Source organism: Carassius carassius, chromosome 24 (genome assembly GCF_963082965.1).
Source record: "Carassius carassius chromosome 24, fCarCar2.1, whole genome shotgun sequence".
In the NCBI taxonomy this organism is placed as follows: Eukaryota; Metazoa; Chordata; class Actinopteri; order Cypriniformes; family Cyprinidae; genus Carassius; species Carassius carassius.
This window is the reverse complement of record NC_081778.1, coordinates 20377611-20399056: the sequence shown is the minus strand read 5'-3', so window position 1 is coordinate 20399056 and position 21446 is coordinate 20377611. Positions and strand designations below refer to the sequence as shown.

General features: G+C 35.2%; 2 protein-coding genes across 4 annotated transcripts; one reads left to right on the top strand and one right to left on the bottom strand.

The window, feature by feature from the left end:
• Positions 1-9449: 9449 nt before the first annotated feature.
• On the bottom strand, positions 9450-15318 carry LOC132103129 (alpha-endosulfine-like). The gene is made up of 3 exons (XM_059507972.1): positions 15157-15318; positions 10197-10319; positions 9450-10105 (listed from the first exon to the last, which is right to left on the bottom strand). The coding sequence occupies exons 1-3, from the start codon at positions 15211-15213 to the stop codon at positions 9932-9934; spliced, it is 354 nt and encodes a 117-aa protein (XP_059363955.1). The 5' UTR covers positions 15214-15318; the 3' UTR covers positions 9450-9931.
• Positions 15319-16384: 1066 nt separating this feature from the next.
• Positions 16385-19800, top strand: LOC132103662 (HORMA domain-containing protein 1). Of its 3 annotated transcripts, XM_059508758.1 has the most exons (14): positions 16385-16525; positions 16721-16865; positions 16942-17002; positions 17164-17200; positions 17325-17345; positions 17491-17517; positions 17680-17747; positions 17896-18047; positions 18589-18746; positions 18857-18946; positions 19051-19102; positions 19207-19276; positions 19386-19464; positions 19700-19800. In XM_059508758.1, the coding sequence occupies exons 1-14, from the start codon at positions 16493-16495 to the stop codon at positions 19778-19780; spliced, it is 1074 nt and encodes a 357-aa protein (XP_059364741.1). In that variant the 5' UTR covers positions 16385-16492; the 3' UTR covers positions 19781-19800. The 3 variants fall into 3 exon arrangements, with proteins under 3 accessions (XP_059364741.1, XP_059364743.1, XP_059364744.1); XM_059508760.1 differs by lacking the exon at positions 17491-17517; XM_059508761.1 differs by lacking the exon at positions 18857-18946.
• The last annotated feature ends 1646 nt before the right edge of the window (positions 19801-21446 follow it).

Genomic DNA, 21446 nt, shown 5'->3' with positions numbered 1-21446 from the left:
AGGACCTGTATCCTATAAAGTAGCGATAGGAAGTGCCCAAGTAGTGCGACGTCATGTTGATCAATTATTCAGTCGACAACAAAAAGAGATGCTGACTAAAGACTTTGAAGATGCCTTGTGTGTTCAACCTTATGAGACTGATGTTGTGTCAATGGATGCTGATATTCAAATGCCAGAATCACTCAGTACGTCGACAACATGTGAATCAATTCCAACTGTAGATAACTGGGAGCCTGAGAGTTTGAAATCTGGATGTCAAAGCAATCAACTGCCAGATTTACCCAGTGCTCAAAGAATGCCTGAATTGACTCAAAGCCCAGCTAGACGGGAGCCCGAGAGTGCACTTTCTGGATGTCTACGACGGTCAGTAAGAGAGAGGAAACCACCAGCATATCTTAAAGACTTTGTGACATAAAATGCATAACCACTAGCATATTATAAAGACTTTGTGACATCATTTTTTTTTTTTTTTGCATTAAGAAATGTTATGAGTTGAATGATGTAAAAAAAAAAAAAAAAAAAAAAAAAAAATCACTTTACAGTTCTAAAAGATTTGGTGTCTTGAAGGAAGGATGGATGGCCTCTGAGTTAAGTGGAGGGGAAATGTTGTATGTTAAGGGTGGCATTGGGGTTGTCCAATAGGGGGCGGTGACGTACCATGTTTGTGGGATGTAGCAGTGTTAAAAGCAGAGAAGAACATGCCGTGTGGTGTGTGCTAGTGTGTGTATATTGCTGGCTACAGAGATGCGTCCCAATAAAGAGAGACCATTCTGAAGTTCTGTTGTTTATGAGTTTTCCCTTGGAATCTACGATACAACAGTATATACATTTACAATACGAATGCATTGAAATTTCTAAAGGTTTTAGAATGATCCCTTCAGTACAAAAGAAAACATGCAGGGACATCCAGCACATGTACGCTGCACAAGTGGAAAAATCCTGCAGGATTTTTATTTTATTTTTTTAAATCGGAATTCCATGACATTAAATTTTAAAGGCTAAATATTTAATAAGTAATCAAACATTTTGTAGAGGATTTTTTTTGTACTATTTTCATCTGAGATTAAGCAAAATTACAGGGGTAAAAATGACTTCAGTGAAAGTGAAGGCCAAGTACTCGGAATTTGTTCTTCAACCCATCCGAGTTAGTGTACCACATTAGCAGTAGTGAACACACAGCACACAGTGGACACAAACACCCGGAGCAATGGGCAGCGCCCGGGGACAGATTTGGGGTAAAGGGCAAGGGCACCCCAGTTGTACTCACCTATACTGTTTAATTCTAAGAAGGAATTGTTACATTTTAATTAATGGTCTGAAAAATACACATCATATGCTAACATTTTTTCATTACACTCATGCAGGTTTGGTGCATGTAGTCAATTGAAAAAAATTGCTCTCCCATGTCCAGTCAGAGGGTCAAGAATGGAGACATTGGAATGTCCTCATTCTCCTGACATCTGGTCACTTCAGCATGGTATGTGTCATTGGTGCATAGAGTGAGGTTATCCATCTCTTGGTATGTCACTCGCCCATAAACCCATGTGCCCTTCTGTGTGCATTTGTATTGATGTACTCTAACATTTAAGCCATGATCAGCAATGCAACGATTGGCATCACAACAGCAACAACATATAATTAAAAAAGGAAATGGCCAAGCAGGCAAAATTATATTTAATGTCTTAAAGATAAATAATATGTATAAATGATTGTTACATGATTCCTAATTATATACATTTTTCACAAATTTGTGTATTTGAACATGCATTACACTTCTTTTTCAGTGCCAAGATTCTCATTTTCTTGCCACTGAGCAAGTTTGTGTTTGCTGACTTCAAAGAACCTAACGATCCTGAATCATCTCAAAGTGTCAACCGTAATACTGATAACTAATCCTAATTTAATCCACGAATAAAGAACAGGCCCCTGTTTTTTTTACCTGTAGATGATAATATTAATTTATTCATTGTATTCATTTAATCTCCTGTCATTATTTTACAGGTGTTCTTCTGTTTAAAGATTTCCTCATTTGTCTGGTTTTAAAGGACCAAGTGTCAGCATTACAGAAAAGGCACAGATGGGTGAAAGCTGGTGAATGACACAAGAGTTTTTCCTCTATATGCATTCAGCAGTGGCATAGTTGACAAAAAAGAGCAGAAGGGGTTTTACTTAACACTTTCTTTACCAGAGGCAAAAGAAATACAACACAAGTACCAGAGTTTAGTTAAACATTAACGTTTCTGAGTGTCCATGGAAAAGGTGAAAAACCAATCTAACTGGCTACTAGTTAATCCTGTTTGACTATGTAGGTCTATGTCTACGTGCTGAACAAATTCTTGGTGCAAAAAATAAACCCATATAAAATTTACTCTTTTATTACAAGTGACAAAAAAGTTATAATAGTAAAGAAAAAAATATAAAAAGGAATAGTGCAACCATTTACTTTCCTTAATGTCACTCCAAACATGTAAAACTATTTGCCCTGTTATTTCTTTTTTTAATGCTGCAACAAAACTTTCTGTTGTGCCATTTGTTCCTGGTTTAATAAAACTTGAAAAGCCTGTTTAATTGTATTGTCATTTTGTTTAGTCTTTTCCAAAAGACTATGACCCCCCAAAAAATGTGTTTGTATGGTAAAAATCATGAAAAATATTTCATTTTTAAATAGTGTCCTACTTGACTGCCTATCTTTCCCCCCACAGTTAGCGGAGTACAGAAGTGTTTTTGCCACCTACTCATGTTTTGCAGCCGTTTCAACACACAACATATTGTACCATGTTTTCATATGTCTTGTCTTGTACCATATTATGCAGTTTTCAGTTTGCTTTTGAGAAACCTTTCAAAGAGATTGCCTTTTAGACACAGTGTGTGATACTACATTCTTGCAACCAATTACTCTCATGTTACAATTATCAGATGACGGAAAGGAGAATTGTAAAGTATTGGTGGTTAAATACTAACTAATCACAACCTGATTCTGCACATGTGGATAGTAAATCTTGATAGGTGATATTGATAATGTGCTTTTAAGTGTTTCCAATGCTTTTCCCCAATTTAACTGGATTGAATTTGTCAATTGTCTAGTAATTTGCTTAAAGAATCGAGACCTGAATGCAGCATTCCCTTGATTTCTCTGGAGGACTGTAGAAGTTTGTGCACCTCAAATTTGGTTTGTTTTCAGCTGCTATGAAAGTTTACATTTTAGGCGTGTTTTATCAGTTTATTGTAATCTCAAATCGCTTACATTGTATGCCTTATGAATTTCTGCATCAACTCAGTTAACCAAAAATATCCTGCAGGGAACGTTCTGGGAACGTTCTCTTTAGGTTATAAAAAATTGCCAATAAATAACCTGCAGGGAACGTTCTGGGAACGTTCACTTTAGGTTATTAAAAATGCCAATAAATAACCTGCAGGGAACGTTCTCTTTAGGTTATAAAAATGCCAATAAATAACCTGAAGGGAACGTTCCCAGAACGTTCTATTTAGGTTATAAAAAAATGCCAATAAATAACCTGAAGGGAACGTTCCCAGAACGTTCTCTTTAGGTTACTAAAAACCAACCAATAGAGAACGTTCCCAGAACGTTCTTATTTGGTTCCCCCAAAAAATAACCAAACGGGAACGTTAAGGGAACGTTCTGTTGGGTTAGGCGCGTTCGACTTGAAGCAGCGCTGCACAGAATGATCACCTCTATGACATCAAAGTACCTCGAGAGCGATTCGAATGCATTGAATATGTGTGCTCTCTTATCGATCTCGCGGTACTTTAATGTCATACAGTGATCCCTTCTCAGTGTTCGAATTGAGTCAAAGCTCTTGGGGGGTCCCCAACCCCCCCAACCCCCCCCCCCCCCCCCCCCAAAAAAAAAACAACAACAAATAATATACTTATTAGTATTTATTTATTTCATATAATAAAATAATTTACTTTACTTTACTTGTGAATTTAATTTACTTTGTGTGTTTCATAACATGTTTTTGCAGCTGAGCATTTACTATGTAAAATTAAATAAAAATCTATGAAATAACAAGATGGCTCTTCTCTTCTTTCCCTTGTCCATATCTGAGAAAATAATGTAAGATGTAAGTTGTAATATTATATTTGTTGTCGTTACTGTGAATATATTTAAGAAAGCACTCCATGTTATTCATGCTACTTATTAAGGTTATTAATGGTGATATACTTTGAACAGTGCACATGTAGGCATTTTATTTCATTAAAAAAACTAATTTATCTTGAATGTAGTTACATAACCCTTTCATATTTTCAAGCAGAAGTTGTCATAGTTGGGTAAACTTCTATAGTGGTGAATGAGAGTATATGTTTAAATATATGTTTTGTCACAATAGTGTTTCTACAAGAGGGAAAAAATAGAAATAATTTGATACGATTACGATGCTGATGACCATTAATCAATTTTGATCTCTTGATTCACTATCAATTCACATGAATAGGCCTACTGTACTTACTTTTCTTGGGTTAAACTCAGTATTTTCTTGCATTAATTAATATTCACTTGTGTGTGCTTATACGAGTATCTTTTTAAAATGTATAATCTAGTGTTTGATCATGTCTAAATATTTATTTAAATGCAAAACCTAAAAATAAGTAAGCAGTTATGACCTGCAACACTCTTTTGAGCAACTAGAGTATGTATATTTATTAGAGTGGGTAAACAATGGCATTGCAAATGGAAATTATTATTTTTCTGGCCACAAAATGACTTTAATTTGCCTCTTTGCATTGAATTTAAAATCCTTTTCTCCACTTAACCTTAAATAATACACTAATTGTATTAGGCTATACATAATAATGGAAAATAGGATACAATTCATAACAAAAACGGTTGATCTGCATGTTTGTCTTCGGCTAATAATCAATGCATGTGTGTCTCACGCACAATTCGTGAGAGTTAGCAACCCTGCTGTATCATCGTTGACACAAAAAAAGCCTTCACCTGATGAACATTTTCATCAGTAATAATGTCCTTAATTAAATTAACACTGTTTTTGAGCAGTTAAGGTTACTAGATTTAAAATGATTTGTTTAATTCAGAATGGGTGCAATGCTAGCTCCAAACAAGATTCTATTTTTCTCAGAATTACGTTAGATGGCTAATTACAACTAACAAGCCGATAGTGAGCTAGCATCATAAGATAAAAAAAAACAACTATTGACAGACCAAGATTATAAGTGATTCTCTGATTCTAAGATAAACACTTATTCAGTAGCAATAAATTAGGTGTACCAAACAATCATAAAACAAAGAAATATTATCTTACCGTTATCGTGAGGTAAAATAATGACGAAGGATCACTCTGTCAGCCAATCACACAGCGACGTCGCGCCCGCAGTCTGTAAATTCCTTCAGAAAACAGCGTGTGGCGCACTTGAGCGTATTTTCAGATGCACATCTAATTTGAAGTAGCTTTTTATGGGAGCGGCACTTTTTACAGTCTATGGAGCGGCAGCGCAATACTTTGGTAAAAAATAGATAGATAGGGCTATGTCAAATATTGTTTCTATTTTAGTTTTAATGAAAAACCAGGGGACCCCCCAAGGTCATTTTTTTGGGCCTTATGGGGGGTCCCTTGATGCTTATGGGGGGTCCCGGACCCCCCCAGCCCCCCCTCAATTCGAACACTGTCCCTTCTGTGCGTGCAGCGGTGCTTCAAGTCGAACGCGTCTATCAACTTCGTGCGATTGCTTCTGGAATTCGCAGGTTGTAAAATCGTGTCGTATATCATCTCGTCCGTACGATTTTCAGATAAACTCACTCGTGCCGTGTGCGTGGACATACGATCTTCCGATCATCCGAATTCGCACCGTGTAGCCTACGCCCGCCTTTAGTCTAATGGTTTTCTATGGGAGGAAAATGCTTAACACGTAATTAAACACATTGCATTCTTATTCTGGACTCATCTGCCTGTCAGTGAATAGAATGCTTTATTATTAATTTGTTTACTGAGTTTGGTCTTTTAAAAATACTGTTTTACTGCATTAAGCCACATTAAACGTAGAATGTCCCGAATCATTCCAGCTGATTGAAAAGAATCGGCTCAATGGACACAAAATGTATATCGGAGAAGATACCAATTTAATATAAATAGATGATACTTTATAAAGTTAATCTCAATATTTGACAGTGGCTGTGAGACTGCACTAAGATAAGAGCACAATTATCATGAAATTGTGTTCGTTACTATAGCAACAGTTTACAGGTAGGCCTATGTCCTTTCAGAATCATCACTGGCTGATAGAAATAAATGTTTATCGATTTCTTCACTTTCAAATAACGAGGAGCAGCATATTTTCCTGAAATAAAGGGGAGAAAAAGTCTATGTTTTGCAATGTAGTAAAGAAAATTAAAAGTTTCATAAAAATTGAATTGGCAGACACATTAGAATATTGCAGTGTCATTTATCAACTGCATGACGGATAATTATATGTAACAATAATTGTCTTGTCATGCTATATAAATTAAAACAGTAATGATACACCCCTTTCATTTTCCATTCTCATACTCTGATGATATGAAATAATCCAATTTTCTAAAATTATTTAATTCATAATTTATTTTTCTATCTGAAGACCTGATCGTCTTACTGCGGATAATCAACCCAATTAATTTACTATATTCGTATGCTAGCCTAAAGATCAGCTTAATTTAACAAAACAGTCATTTCAGGGACATGGCGCGTTTTTTTTCTTCTTTTGTGCATTATGAAGGCTTTATAAAACTGTACAGCGTTTTTAGCTTTTTAAACAGCATTCTCCGTCCTACACTAACTACGCACACATTTCCTATCATTTATGTCTATGAAAGACGATTGAACCAACCAATCAGAGTAGGTATGGGGCGGGGTTGCACGTGCAACGATCTGCAGGCTGCAGCCGGGTGCTTCTCAAGAATGTAGCCTATAAGTAACATATGCAAATCACGAGCAGCCACAGCTTCAGATCTATTATTACGATTCAGTTTTTATTTTTCAAAGAGACCCATTTAATTTAGCAAACAAGATTAATTGGAAACTAGTAAACACCGGTTCGGCGGCACGCTAGATATTTTACAAGAAATAGGCTATATGCAGACAATACTATCTTAAAAAAAATACTGTTTATTATGAGTGTTATACTGAACGTCCATGGACGCACGAGCATCTTTGTTGTTTTAATTTATTGGCAACATCGGTGTTATCGTTTCTTTGATCAAAACGGGGAATTGCAGTATTATACTCTTGAAAAATGCAATTCAAACGTTTAACATTTACTTTTTTTATGATGCCATTATGCCATATCTATGCCGCACAAATATATTTGTATGCAACTGTTCAATCGATTTACTCACATTATAATATAAATGTTTTAATACCACAAAAGAAAACACATGGACGTTATTTACATTTAGTTAGAAAAAAGTGCCACTCAAGAGTTTTTGCTTTTAATGTAAAACTTTATTTGAATTTCAGACATAGATTCAGTATTCATTTTAAACATCTGTCTTTACTTCTCGATTCGCCATCCTTCCCTAAATATAACTGTGAGAGACTAGAGGATTCTGGAAACGTCTGGAAATCCACTTTCAAACACAAAGTAATTCAAGCAAAACATCTGAAACAATAAAGAATATTTAAATGGGGCACAAAAAATAAGATAATTAAACAATAGAAGCTACAATAAAAGCTTCATGAAGCAAGCAAATAATACATCTTTGTGTGTCTAATAGAGAGTGTCTTAAGTTGTAAATTTAGAGTTAATATGTAGTTGAATATCACAATGCAGTAGTGGAAGGATTTCAGTCCAGTACTGTCTGAATTTAATCCAACCGATTAAAAAAGCTTTCTTTACTTACGATAGAAGCATCCTTAACCTCCATATTTACATTTCTCACAATAGAACTGATGATATTTTTGTCAATATGTTGCATCACAAAGCCGAGAGAGATTCAGACACACAAAATTAACAAATAAAAGATAAACCACAAACTTAGTAAATATTGGAAAGACAACTGAGAACGATAATGCGAGACGAAATGCACAAATATGACACCAGATGAACAGTTTGACTATTTACAATTTGGCTGCAGCACAAAATAAGATTATCTTCTAGCATTGTGCAATAACGCATTCTTCTAAGGAAACATTGTACATCCACACATACCATCAAGTGACAAATACGAAGTGCAAGACCATCATTTTTCCCTGATGTATTGCCAACAGCACCTCAACCATACATGAAAAAACACATTCAATCCCTTTGATGTAATTCACCTCTAGTGAGACTTACATAGTGACAGTACAATAATTGTTTTTTTTTTTTTTTTTGTTACCAAGAATAACATGCATTAATATACATGTTTTTGTTAACTTCACATGGCTAAACAGTTTCTTTTAAAACTTCAGGCCACATGTTAGCGAGTCTATGTGGTTTTAGAAAGGACAACTTGATTAGACTATGCAAATCCTGATTTAGACACTTAGATTGACTGCCTACGACAGTCTAGATTTGCTCTGTAAAGGTATCTACAAAGATGAGTGTACATAGATGCTGCAGCTAGATGCATGCCCTCTGAAGGACACTTTTATAAATGATGATAAAAGAGTATCTTTTTGAAGACCACAGAGGATAAATGGGTCAAAGGATAAAATATTCCCCCCCTGATGTTGGTATAAAACACCCGAAAATAAGCTGCATGTCAAAGCAATCTATGGGTAATATTTTCAAATACTTTTTATATGTTTAAACATGTAACTTTGTCCAAGTTTAAGTAGAGAATTTTACTATTTAGGTCTAAAATATTTTACAAATATAGAACCAAAGGTGCTGCTCAATTCTGCAAATTTCCTTCCGCACCTCATAAGACAAGACAAGATGATTATGTCATCATTATCTTAGATGGTCAAAGGTATCATGTGCATCACAATACATGTGTGTTGTATATCACAAAATAAATCGCACATTAATGCCATTAATGCATACACTGCTGTTAGTGTACACACAAGCTGAATGAATCCAGATGCCCTAAGATATAACACATATAGCCACCACTTTCTATGAACATACTTTATCTTTTAAAGCATTCTTTGTGCAATGAAAATGTCATTTTCTAACGGCCCTTTCATTCTCATTCCACATTCAAAGACCATTTCTGCTCTTGGCTATTATCAGTGGATTACAACATTGTCTGTTTACACCCAAAAGCTGCGATTACAATAATCTAATCAGAAAGATTGGAACTGCTTGCTCAGACCCTACCATGGAAGGTGAAGGCTGAGAATAGTAAAGCAATCCAGTCGTAAGCAGCCGTTGGTTCAACTGAGCCATATTTAGAGAGTGAGAGGTAGAAGTGTGAATGAAGGCTACACAGCTACCAGCCACTCTTTACCAAAATTGATCTGACTATTCGGTTCACTGATTTTATATATATATATATATATATATATATATATATAAAAAACATTCAATAATTTGTCATTATGAAGCATAAGAGGGCTGCCAATGTAATCTGGTTCCAATGACTTGTCAAGTATTGTCTATATAGAAAACAATCGCTTTTAAAACAATCTTAAATAATTGTTCAAATTTTAAAAGCATCTTTTGAAAAAGCATTTTATGAAGTCTTCAGGGGTTTGTTCATAATATCACTAATGTACAGGGTACACGGAGTAAAGTGCATCATGCTCCACCAGGGCCTGGAGTAGCAAGGGTTTAGTTTATCCCTACTCTATGTGGGACACTGAAGAGGTTAACAGAGCTGGGATGCTTAGACCTACTGAGTAGAAATTAAAATGACAGCAAGACTCTACACCCAAATTAAAAGAAACAAAACAAAATAAATTGATATCCAGTCCTGATGAAGCTGGTCTGGTGGGGCTGGGGAGGTTTTGGAAGTTTGGTAAGAGGGTTTATTCAAAACCTATGGCTGACGTTAGCCAGCCAGTTTACTTGTAACCAATGAGGACTTTCTCTGCGGAAGGTCTTGTGGGGTTGGAATGTGATCCCCGGTGACAATGTTCTTGTCTGGACCAGCTGCGGCAGGCAACTGTTTGTTCTTCATCTTTGCCTTGGCCATGTTGTAATCTCCTGAGTCAAAATACTTTTGCTGGAGACAAAAAAATGCAAAAAAAAAATCTATATGAATGAGTGCCTTTAAAACATGCTTTTCTTCAGTTGTTAATTTTTTTTAAACTTACCCCTTTCTGCAGTCTCTTCATCAGGAAGTCGGAGCCACCTGGCTTTTGGCCCAAGCTGGGATACTTTGCTTTCAATTTGGCCTCCTCTGTCCGCACTGGGTTTGAGTTTGTGTCCTGGGATTCCTGAAAAACATTTATTGCGATATTATTATATATTAGTTAGATATTAATTCCTATATGTACATTGACATACAAAAGTTTGGGGTTAGTAAGTTTTTTTTTTTTTTATGATTTCGAAATAAGTCTCTTATGCTTATTAAGGATACATTTTTTGGGTCAAAAATACAGTTAACATTATTATTCTGAAATATTATTACAATGTAAATAATTGTTTTCTATAGCAATATATTTTAAAATGTAATCTATACTTGTGATGTTAAAGCTGAATTTTCAGCAGCCATTACTCCAGTCTTCTATGGACGACATGTTGATTTTGTGCTCAAGTAGCATTCATTATCAATGTTAGAAACAGCTATGATACTTATAAACCATAATCCTTTTTAGGATTTTTTTGATTAATAGAAAGTTTAAAAGAACAGCATTTATTTTTTGTAACAATATAAAAGTGTTTACCGTCATGTGTTCACATCAATTATTACATCCATGCAGATTAAAAGTATCTTTTAAAAGGGGTATGAGAGACATTTTTTTATTAGTTTTTTTATTGAAAAGTGGTCTGCTTTCATTTAGTCTTCCTACTAAGACTATAAAGAGGAAGAAGGAACAAACTAAAAATCAACACTCAAAACTCGGAATAATAAATCTCACACCCACAATATAATAAGAAAACAATAAAACAAAACCCCTTTCATCATGTTATTGTTCTTCCTGCAATTACCAGAAAGTGTGTGGTACATTTCTGTGCAATGTACAGCAAGTTTAACTTGGCATTAAATTCCCAGGTGTTTTTTCTGACTTCACTATTGTCTCTGACTTCATATTCATATTGAAACCAAATATTGAAACTAATGTGTATCAATATGAATGCAATCTAAAATAAACAAACAGCATGTCTGGAAATCATGTCACAACTGAAACTATTCAACATTCAAGTTTAGACAATTTGTAAACATCTTCAGATTTCTGTCTTGTTGTGGTGAAATTAGATGATTGTTTTGAACAGTAAAACAGCCAAAAGGTCTTTTTTTTTTTTTTTTTTTAGCAAAGGCTTTTATCCAAAGGGACTTACAGTGCATTCAGGCTATCAATTTTTACCTATCATGTGTTCCCGGGGGAATCGAACACCCAACCTTGCGCTTGATAGTGCAATGCTCTACCAATTGAGCTACATAGGACAGCAAAACATAAGATTACAGAAGGTTACAAAAAGACAAATCAGGGCTTTCAAAATCTCAGAATCTCTGGTAGCCCTTCGAGCAGGCACTCTACAGGTTTTGGTAGCCCGAAATGAATTTATTTATCTAACCCAAATAAAATAAATAAATAAATAAAATAATTTTTTAATGGAGAACACTGGATAGGAGACAAAACCTAAAACAAAACAAAAATATTTAAACTACAAATATCAAGGGAGGAATTTTATTTCACAATTTAAAGGATATCTGTAGGATTTTAAACTCTTTTTAAGAAATGCACAAATAAAATAAATGTCGTAAAAGTGGGGTAGAGTACTGTCTGGTAACATATTAAACCATAAAGATTTGCAGTTCAGATACAGGTTTACACAAAACAAAAATTATATACATCACATTTCATCCTTCAAACCATTTTTAGGAAAAGTCAAATGTGAATATAAATATCTTACTGTCTTAATTGTTTAGATTTTTAGAAGGCACATTAGCTTCTTTTCGAACCACTGGTTCATATTTACAACTGTACATGAGTGCTGCATTAAAACAATGTGTAGATTTTTGCATTGGTCTGAACAAAAACAGCAGATGGGCTCCTTGAATAGGTGAACGAAGCAGCGCTGCACTCACAAATGCTACATTATCAGGCATAGAAAAAATGTAAATGAAAATGCCCTCAAAACTTTTCTTATTCCTTTCAGAGATAACACTCATATAAAACACCCATGCCACGTTTTGAATTTGAAACGTGCAGCGCTCTTATTTATGAACCCTCTACATTGCGAGTAAATCACTCGCATATGCGACTAAATCTTCACTCTGGGCGACTAAATTATGTCTAATATAAACCAATGGCTAATAAGATTTTACTCAGATTTTACTCGCCAGTTTGTAAGTTGGAGGCTAAGTATAAGTTTGGTTAGATATATTTTGAATCGCCAAACACTCTCTGACTGTGCGCTTCAGAGTTTCACTCTCCATCAAACTATCTGTGCTGTTTTTCAGTTCATCTCAATGGATGTGCAACACATCTGTATTTGACGTACCGTAAACTCTAGTGTGAATGCGCACGACTCGCCGTCGCTTTCTCTCACACACACGCAGAGAGAGAGAGAGAGAGAGAGAGAGAGAGAGAGAGAGACAGAGAGAAAGAGAATTGATGATCTACATATAAACAATATTCTTTGTTGTATTTTCCTGTCAAAATAACGGCGACGCTTTGGAATTCTTCAGTGTTTAAGACCTGCCGGGTTTTTCCCGATAGTGGGCGGAGCTAATGCACAAATGGCAATCTCATTGGCTGGCGCTGACCTATTATCATCCCTGTTTTGATTTCAGCAAATCAGTTCAAGCAAACGTACAAAACCTGACTAATATTCATGTATCCAGTAGCTCATTAATCCTTAGTCGTTTTATAGTTCTTATTAGTAGAGTTCGTATCATTATCTTGTCGGTATTTTTGTTAGCTTTTTTCCCCAATTTTTTTTTTCTTTTTTTTTTTTACAGAAACACTGAATTACCCAAAAAGCACCACCACCCCCAGTCCAGTTAAAATTTATTCAAACATGGTTATCAAGTTTATTTCTAATGACTACAGTTCTATTATTAAATAATACTTGATTATAATAATGCTTGACTGATATTAAGAGAGTACTTTAAGATATTTAAAAAACGGTGGCATTTTACACACACACACAGACACACACACATATACATATATATATATATATATATATATATATATATATCTCAGTCTGGCAAGTCAAAAAAAATTCAATTGCCAAGGTGTCCGTAGAGGGTTGTTTACGCAATCAAATTAAAGCCTTTTAAAGCATAATCATCACATTAATCTATAATCATGCATTCTTGTCTTTCTGTCACCAAATGTAGGACCTATTGTAGAAATGTAGGAATTATTATTTAATTTGAGGTATTTAAGTCTTCTTATGGCCTTCAATTTGATACAACTAGCCTAAATTAAAAACTTTTAAGGACCCACGAAAACCCTCTATTTAAGATACATTTGTAATACATTTCGGTAGTCCGACTGAAAGATACAATAGCCCTAGGATGTCGGGCTAGCAATTTTGTGAGCCCTGCAAATATTTGAGAACCTACATATTATTAAGGACCTCTGGTTGCATTTTGAATCGTCCTCCATTTTTCCCTAAGCTGAGGAATCATGTGTTTAGACAGAGGCCTTTACAGAGGGCTAATGATGTAGACTGCAGTACAGATGTTTAAGCATGCTTCCATTATGACTGCATAATGTAATTTTATTCCCCCCATAACGAATGTGGTCATAAAGAGTTGGTTAATGCTTTAAACTAGGGCTGTACAATTATTCGAATTTCTAATCGCGATTACAATTATGGATGCCACAATTACATAATCGTTCAAAAGCAGCAATTATTCGTTCAAAGTCCACTTATGTTATTCTGCATGTTCAAGATCCTTTTTTTCTTTCTACATATTATCTTAAGGGCTTTTCCATTGTCTTAATTTTAGTTTTAGGATAACATTATAATACCATGCATATTTTTACCTTTGTATTTAAAAAAGAAACTAATCCAATGTACACTTGACATTTGAAGCTTAATACTATAGCAATGAAAATATTTTCAGTTAGTGTTTTCATCTTGTTCATTTTCATATAAAAATATGGCATGTAGTTGCTTCAAATAACGGTGTAAACATCATTAATTTAATCGTTATTAAAAATCACAATTTCAAAGGAATAATTGACAATTATGATTTTAGTCATAATCATACAGCACTACTTTAAACTTTATCCGTATGATGGGAAAAATCAGTTTAATAATTCCTAAATATAACACATTACAAGATATTGATCTGACTGGTGAGGTGAGAAAACAATGAACGACTCGGACCCAGAGACTCTGGAGATGAACTAATCAATAGGCCTGTCGCAATAATCAATATTTCGACTTATTGCACAATATATGTATGTGACCTCGATAATTTTTGTTGACATAATACATTGCCCATTATATTTACACTGAACAAAATTATAAACAACACTTTTGTTTTTGCCCCCATTTTTCATGAGCTGAACTCAAAGATCTAAGACTTTTTCTATGTACACAAAAGGCCTATTTCTCTCAAATATTGTTCACAAATCTGTCTAAATCTGTGTTAGTGAGCACTTCTCCTTTGCTGAGATAATCCGTCCACCTCACAGGTGTGGCATATCAAGATGCTGATTAGACAGCAAGATTATTGCACAGGTGTGCCTTTGTCTGGCCACAATAAAAGGCCACTTGACTACATTATGCGGAAACATGATGTAAACATGACCATCAGGTTTAAGTAAGTGTTACAAAACCGAGTAACAAAATAAACCAATCAAACACTGTTATTTCATGACGTCTGAGCTTACTAACCAATCAAAAGGAGGCTCGTGCTTGTGAAATGCATGTCTATCACCTCGTTCTACTACCCATGCAGTTGACAGCTCAGAAATCAAAATAGCAAAATTCATAAAGATTTCTGTGTTAAAGCTATCGATGAGCAATAAGCAATCAGTAATTTTAATATTAGGCCTTTATTTGTAATGACATGATAGTGGACGAAAACTGACACCACTGCTGACTGCAACGAGCGAGGCGCAGCCCGATTCTAATGCCCACCTGAGTCTCGTCCATCTGCTCCGACTGCGTCTCCGTGTCCTGGTTATCTGATGACATGGCTGTTCGGCGTTTGCTGACCAAGTAATCAGCGTGTTTAAGTGAAAATGTTGCTGTCTATTCGTGCCCGATCTGTTCCACCCGCGGTGTTCAGTATCAAAATGGCGTTCGCTGCAGTGACGTCATTTTGGAGGACGATCACGCAGCGGAAGAGCCAATAGGAATCTGGTTTGATGTTTGAGAGACAGGAGGATCAGCAAGTAGATTTCAAATAGTCGTATCAAAATAAACAAGTATCCAATGGTAGGCTACAATGATTTTGCGAGCTCACACAACAATAAACATGATATAGGACAACTTAAACTGTTAAATAATATTAAAATCTACAGTAGATGTTTATAAAAATTCTCAATAAATGACAGGTTTTTAATATGTATCATACAAGAAAAGACCCTGTAATTACTGTTAACTGAAATGGTAATTATAAGGCCTGGGCCTTAGTAGACTTCATTTACAATACATCAGTCGTGCACTGGCGTTTAATCTGTAATCTCCTACCCCAAATTTATTATATTTTTCAGGTTTGTCATGCTTCAGGAAAGAATGACATTTAATACTTTTAACAGTGCGTTGATGACATTAAGTGTCAGACACCATTTTGATTTACGGTTTTTAATTAATTAATTTATTTATTTATTTATATGAAAACTGTATAACAGCTTTCACACCAGTGCCCCCAAGACAATTTACAAAATGTAGAAGGAAAAAATAAATAAATAAACGGTATTGGTAAAACGAATAGATCACTAAAAACCGCTAAAAACGTAGTAAGCGCTTTTCTAAAAATGGCATAATTTTTATTCCTGCATTGAATATTTTTGCATAAGCCTATGCTTGCTTGTTTGTGTAGTACTTACACATAATTAGTCAAAAAAATAATAATAATATAAGTCGCATTTTGTTTTTTATCTACTGTTTCTGCGGCACTTCTTTTTTGCATGACGTCACGGACTGAGAATTTTATGGCGGGAGTCTCGCGCACGGTCGGTGGATTGACAGTTTAAAAAAGTCGGTTGAGATCAAATAGGCCAGTATAACGTTACTTGTTATCATCAGTTTTACATAATTTAATACTAGTAGATATTTGTTGTTCTTTTACAAGTTTTTTTAAGATCTTTATTGTCATCTGGTAAGACGTTGTTGTTTTTTTAACATTGTTATGTACTGTTGTTGAGCAACAGAACATTTGGTCTGATTCCAAAGGCAAAAACTGACAATCGCACATTATGTTTTTAGATGCTATTTTTTGTTTTTTTACTGGTAATCTGTTACAATCATCATGGCATGTGAACAGAAACTGCGCCCTTTTCAGGTAACGTAACAGTTAAAGATTAACGTTAGTTTTCTCACATGTAAGTTAACGTTAGCGCAAATACATTACTAACATTACTGTGTGACGCTTATTTTAATTTTGGCTTGTCTAGGCGTTTGCTAGTCTTTTCATACGTTGTTAACCTAATAATATCTTGCTTACCAATTGTGTGTGTGTGTGTGTGTGTGTGTGTAGAGCTGTCAGATGCTGCCTGATGTGGTGTCCACCGAACAGCAGTCACTGGTGCTTGTGAAGAAACTTTTAGCCATTGCTGTCTCAAGCATCACTTACCTCAGGGGTCTTTTCCCAGAAAAGGCCTATGGTCGCAAATATGTTGGAGGTAAAAATTATACATTAAGTGAAACAGGTTACAGAAATCTTTATTATCTTTATTATTTGTGTTTTTTTTTTCAAAGAGCTGAAAGTCCTTATACTGCGAGAGCATAGCTGTCCTGGTGCTCAGCAGATTGTGCAGTGGTAAGTGGACAGTTGACACGCAGTCATGTTTTCACATTCCCTCCATGACAAATGTATATTAAAATTTAAAGTACATATTAATACATAATTTGGGAGTATAATCTGTTTGGAGAACATCTGGTTTGAGCTGCATGGAGAGTATCTCACCTCCACTGTTTCAGGTTGCAGGGCTGTTTTGATGCACTTCAAAGAAGATACGTAAGTTTGTGATTTTGCACTCTTGTGTATTTTTGTAGTTTTCAATTATGTTTAGTAACAAGACACATACTGATCATCACTCACAGTAACCTTTTGACCTTATGCATCTGCTTTGCTTTATCAGCTACGAATGGTTCTTCTATCAGTGAGTATTAACTAATGGATTTGAAAACAAACAGTAATCAGTTTAAAACTGTACATTGTATGATGTAGTATGACAGTTTATATGCTATATATTATATATGTCTTTTTTACATATATATATAAAAATGTTACTGTTTTACTTGTAGATTTACTGTGATCCAGACAATCCACAGGTAATCAGATGTTGTCTCTTTGTTTGGCTGAATGTCATACTTTAATGTTACTTAATCTTTCTTTGAATATAATACATTATAAATGAAATCGGTGCATGACAACCTTGTTTATGTAAGACTTGAATTTCCATTTTCATGTTTCAATCATTTCTTGTGCTGCAGAAAGTGACTGAATGCTACCAGTTTAAAATCAATTACACAGAGAATGGACCTCAGATGGACTTTGAGAGGTGACATTTTTGTCTGAGCAGTTATCAAAACTAGTTGATGGTTTACAATCGCTAACTTACTGTATTTACCCCAACATATATAGCTTCCATAGCATTATATGCTAACACGTGACTGCATACTGACTATATTAATTGTCTGTGTTTCCAGCAAAAATGGACAGAGTCTGACTAAAATGGCCTGTGACAACACCCAGAAATCCAGTATGCTGCTAGTGCGCAAGCTTTACATGCTGATGCAAAATCTCGGCCCACTGCCTGACAACGTCTGCCTCAACATGAAACTCTTCTACTATGATGAAGGTAAATCTACCTTGCTATCTGCCACAGACACTGCCATGTACAGGAAGTTGTCCATGTAGACGTGTGTTTGTCATTTATTTATTTTTAGTATGTGATAAGTAATTGTGTAACTCAATATTTTTTTGGATAATTAAAAGCACTGGATACTTTGCTGATCTTCACATAACATAAAGTTCATCAGAGATGCACAAACAAGAGCCTTTGGCCCAAATTTGGCCAGTGATGACCTTCAATTTGGCCTGGCATATCATATCACAAGAGGAGGGAAAAATGGGAGAAAATGCCCTTGACACATATCTTCATTTCTACATTTTTGAAACATTAAAAATTTTTGTTTCATTTTTAGATTGCGACGTAGAGAATATAAGTTAATTTGATTAAAAATAGAAATTCTATATAATATAGTTGAATATAATGCAACATTTACCTTTGGCCAACATCTCTTAATCTAGTTTGGTTTTTGTCTTTTCATCATAAATCGTTTGGTCACCTCTGGTATAAATATTGTGTTATTCAGTGTCACTGTGTATTTGTGTTTCAGTGACCCCTCAGGAGTATCAGCCACCTGGCTTCAAGGACGATGACAATGAGACTTTGATATTTGAGAGGGAACCAGTAAATCTGACCATGGGAGAGGTGGTCACACCTTTTCATAGTCTCAGAATGAACGTCACCACTGAGCGCAAGAGACTTGAGCCGGTGAGATAAAGAAGCTAGACGTCTAGTGATCTGTCTGGTAGAAAAAATATATATAAAATCAATGATGTTAAGCAGTGATCAAATGCTTTTTTTTTAATGTGCATGAACAGTTTGATGAGGAAGAGGAAGTATGTGTGAGTACAAAATGGTCTTTGAAAATGTTTGAAGATGGAATGACGTCTGAGACCTCTGTTCAGCAGGTGGGGTATTTTTAATAATTAGCTGATATGTCCTCATTTCCTTTTCTGCCTTACCATTACAAAATGTGAGAATTAATCTCAAATTATGGACTTTTTTACTGCAGGAGTGTATGACAAAGGAGAAAGTCATCACTGATGCTGGCATTGAATACTCAGGTGAATATTAGACTATGCTTTGGCAGTTTAATGAGATCAGCATGAATCAATCAAGAAAAATGCAACCAACTCCCAGCAACTTTTGCTCATTGTCTCATTTACAGAAACTCAGGAAAACTCCCAACGGGCTCACAGAAGCAGCAAGGAGGATCTTGACATAACAAATGCAAAGATAGTGTTACACAATTCACCACACACACACACACAGGTAAGTTATCAGCCTGCTCTAGTGGCCTGTGTATGAGAGAAAGTTGTATTTAATTATGTTATGTGTATTTTAGATGGACAGTCTGGTAAAGAAAACTGCTGATCTTAAGATGAACGCAAGGAAGACCAGGAGCGGACGCATCTTTGAGCCTCAGGTGGGAAATAGACAGCCCATGGCCCATATCTGTATCTGACTGGACTTTTATCACATATTTTACCTGATCACTGGAATTTTGTGAACAGTTTAAAAAAAACCTGTTTAGTTACATGCAACATTCTGGTGACTCTATCATGCAATCAGAGCCAGGAAAAAATGTGAAGTAAACAAATAAAAACAGGTTTCTTGTTCTGAATAACTAATTTACCTAAATACACTTCCTCTGTCTGCAGATCTCTCAGTTAGAGTTCCCTCTGAGCCAAGATCCCCAGCCATCTGCCCTGAAGAAACGCAAAGTCAGTGTACCTAAATAACATTGACTTGTACACTCGCAGTTTTTTCTAGTACAGTCACACAGCAACATACTAACACGTGCTGTTTATTTATTTTTTGATTCATTCAGTTGAAGAAATGCATTGTTAACAAGTTTTATGGTTCATTGCCTTGTGATAACTTGAGGAGTGCACAAATTAATTTTGTATTTTGTTATTTATGTTAGTTTTCTATCAGATCAATTTTTGCCTAGAAATGTTAAGTAGCATGACAAAAGTCACTGCAGCTGCAGTACCATGTACAAATGTAAACAGTCCACTAGATGGCAGCATGTACTGTGCCAGAGTATATTAAAACAGTGATTCCAATAAAATAACATGCAGCCTTCTTTAGTAAACAGACAGTTATATGGATATACTTGAACCTGAGTGATATAATAAATAATGAATTTTAGAATGTATGTCTAGAGAAGTACAGATATTAGACTCGTTTGAACAGAAAACTAGATTTGGTTTTGTTTCCTGATGCTGTTCTTTACAGCTAAGCAATGTAACATCTTTCCAGTGAAAATAAGAATTTGTTGAATTGTCTAAATATATAAAAAATTAATCTATAAAAGTATTAGCAACATTTGTCTGATGTAAAGTTGAGAATAGTGGCCTGAATCTTCCTGTATTTTGCACCTGCAGCAAGCTTCTTGAAGCTAAATCAGCTTTTTAAAATACAATTTTTAATGTTATTTTGTTAAAAATCTCCCAAATTGCATATTCCAAATATCATGCTTTCAGGCTTTGCTGTCTTTGGGACTAGAATTGTCACTGATCAGAAACCACAGATTCCTCTTTGCCCATTCAAACAAGAGCTTTTGTTTATGACATCAGAGTTTGGTCCATTTAGCGTCCTGGAACACAGCAGCTGTTAGTAGTCATGTTTGTACTCGCATGGATGAAGCAAACATCTCAGTTTGGACCTAAAAGTACAATATAAAATGAGACCTGCAGGGGGAGGGTAGTGGAGTGGAGTTTGGATCAAGCAATCGAACCAAGTTAGCTGCTTTCAGGCTGTGTATCTGTCTGTGTGTGTGTGGGGGGGGGGGGGTTAATATCACCCCTCAGGACTTCTGAGAGGGGGGCTTCGGACATTTAGCAGGGGATTGTGATCCCCTGACCTTGCCAGAAGGGTAGAAAATGTTTTGCTTCTGATTAGCAAATCTTCAGCTTAGCAGCTTAGCTAAACTTTTAGTGCAATTTATTTATTTTTTAAAGAAGGAAAACAAAACATTCACAATGCAATAAAGCACAGGATAATTTCAGTTTGAGTATCAGATATTCATTTTATATTCAAATGAATACACACAACCTTCCAGATGATAGTTTTGATAGTGTATATATTTTTATAGTGTATTTATTAATTCTTTAATCATTTATTTACCCCTAAATGGTACATATTTGTACATGAAATGTTCATATTAGTAGCCAAAGTGTTCATATTTGTACCTTTTTGAAAGCTGAGAGAAATCAAATGTGAACTAAAATTGCACCTTTATCTATGACCAAACTAGCAAAGCAAAAACAAAAAAGTATAGGCTTTTTTTTTAGAGTGGCTTCCACTTTTACCCTATCGATTGGTATCCATGAGATAAAATGTGTCACGAGTCACAACCAAGCTGAATTCATACTTGGCATCCCTCAACATGACAGAGTGTTT

Excerpts from the sequence above, each read along its gene's own strand:
- LOC132103129 (XM_059507972.1), bottom strand. The coding sequence starts at position 15,213 with ATGTCATCAGATAACCAGGACACGGAGACGCAGTCGGAGCAGATGGAC. Across the intron at positions 10,320-15,156 it reads AGCAGATGGACGAGACTCAG|GAATCCCAGGACACAAACTC; the intron begins GTGGGCATTAGA and ends AATGTTTTTCAG. Across the intron at positions 10,106-10,196 it reads TGAAGAGACTGCAGAAAGGG|CAAAAGTATTTTGACTCAGG; the intron begins GTAAGTTTAAAA and ends TTTTGTCTCCAG.
- LOC132103662 (XM_059508758.1), top strand. The coding sequence starts at position 16,493 with ATGGCATGTGAACAGAAACTGCGCCCTTTTCAG. Across the intron at positions 17,201-17,324 it reads ATGCACTTCAAAGAAGATAC|CTACGAATGGTTCTTCTATC; the intron begins GTAAGTTTGTGA and ends TTGCTTTATCAG. Across the intron at positions 17,346-17,490 it reads TACGAATGGTTCTTCTATCA|ATTTACTGTGATCCAGACAA; the intron begins GTGAGTATTAAC and ends TTTTACTTGTAG.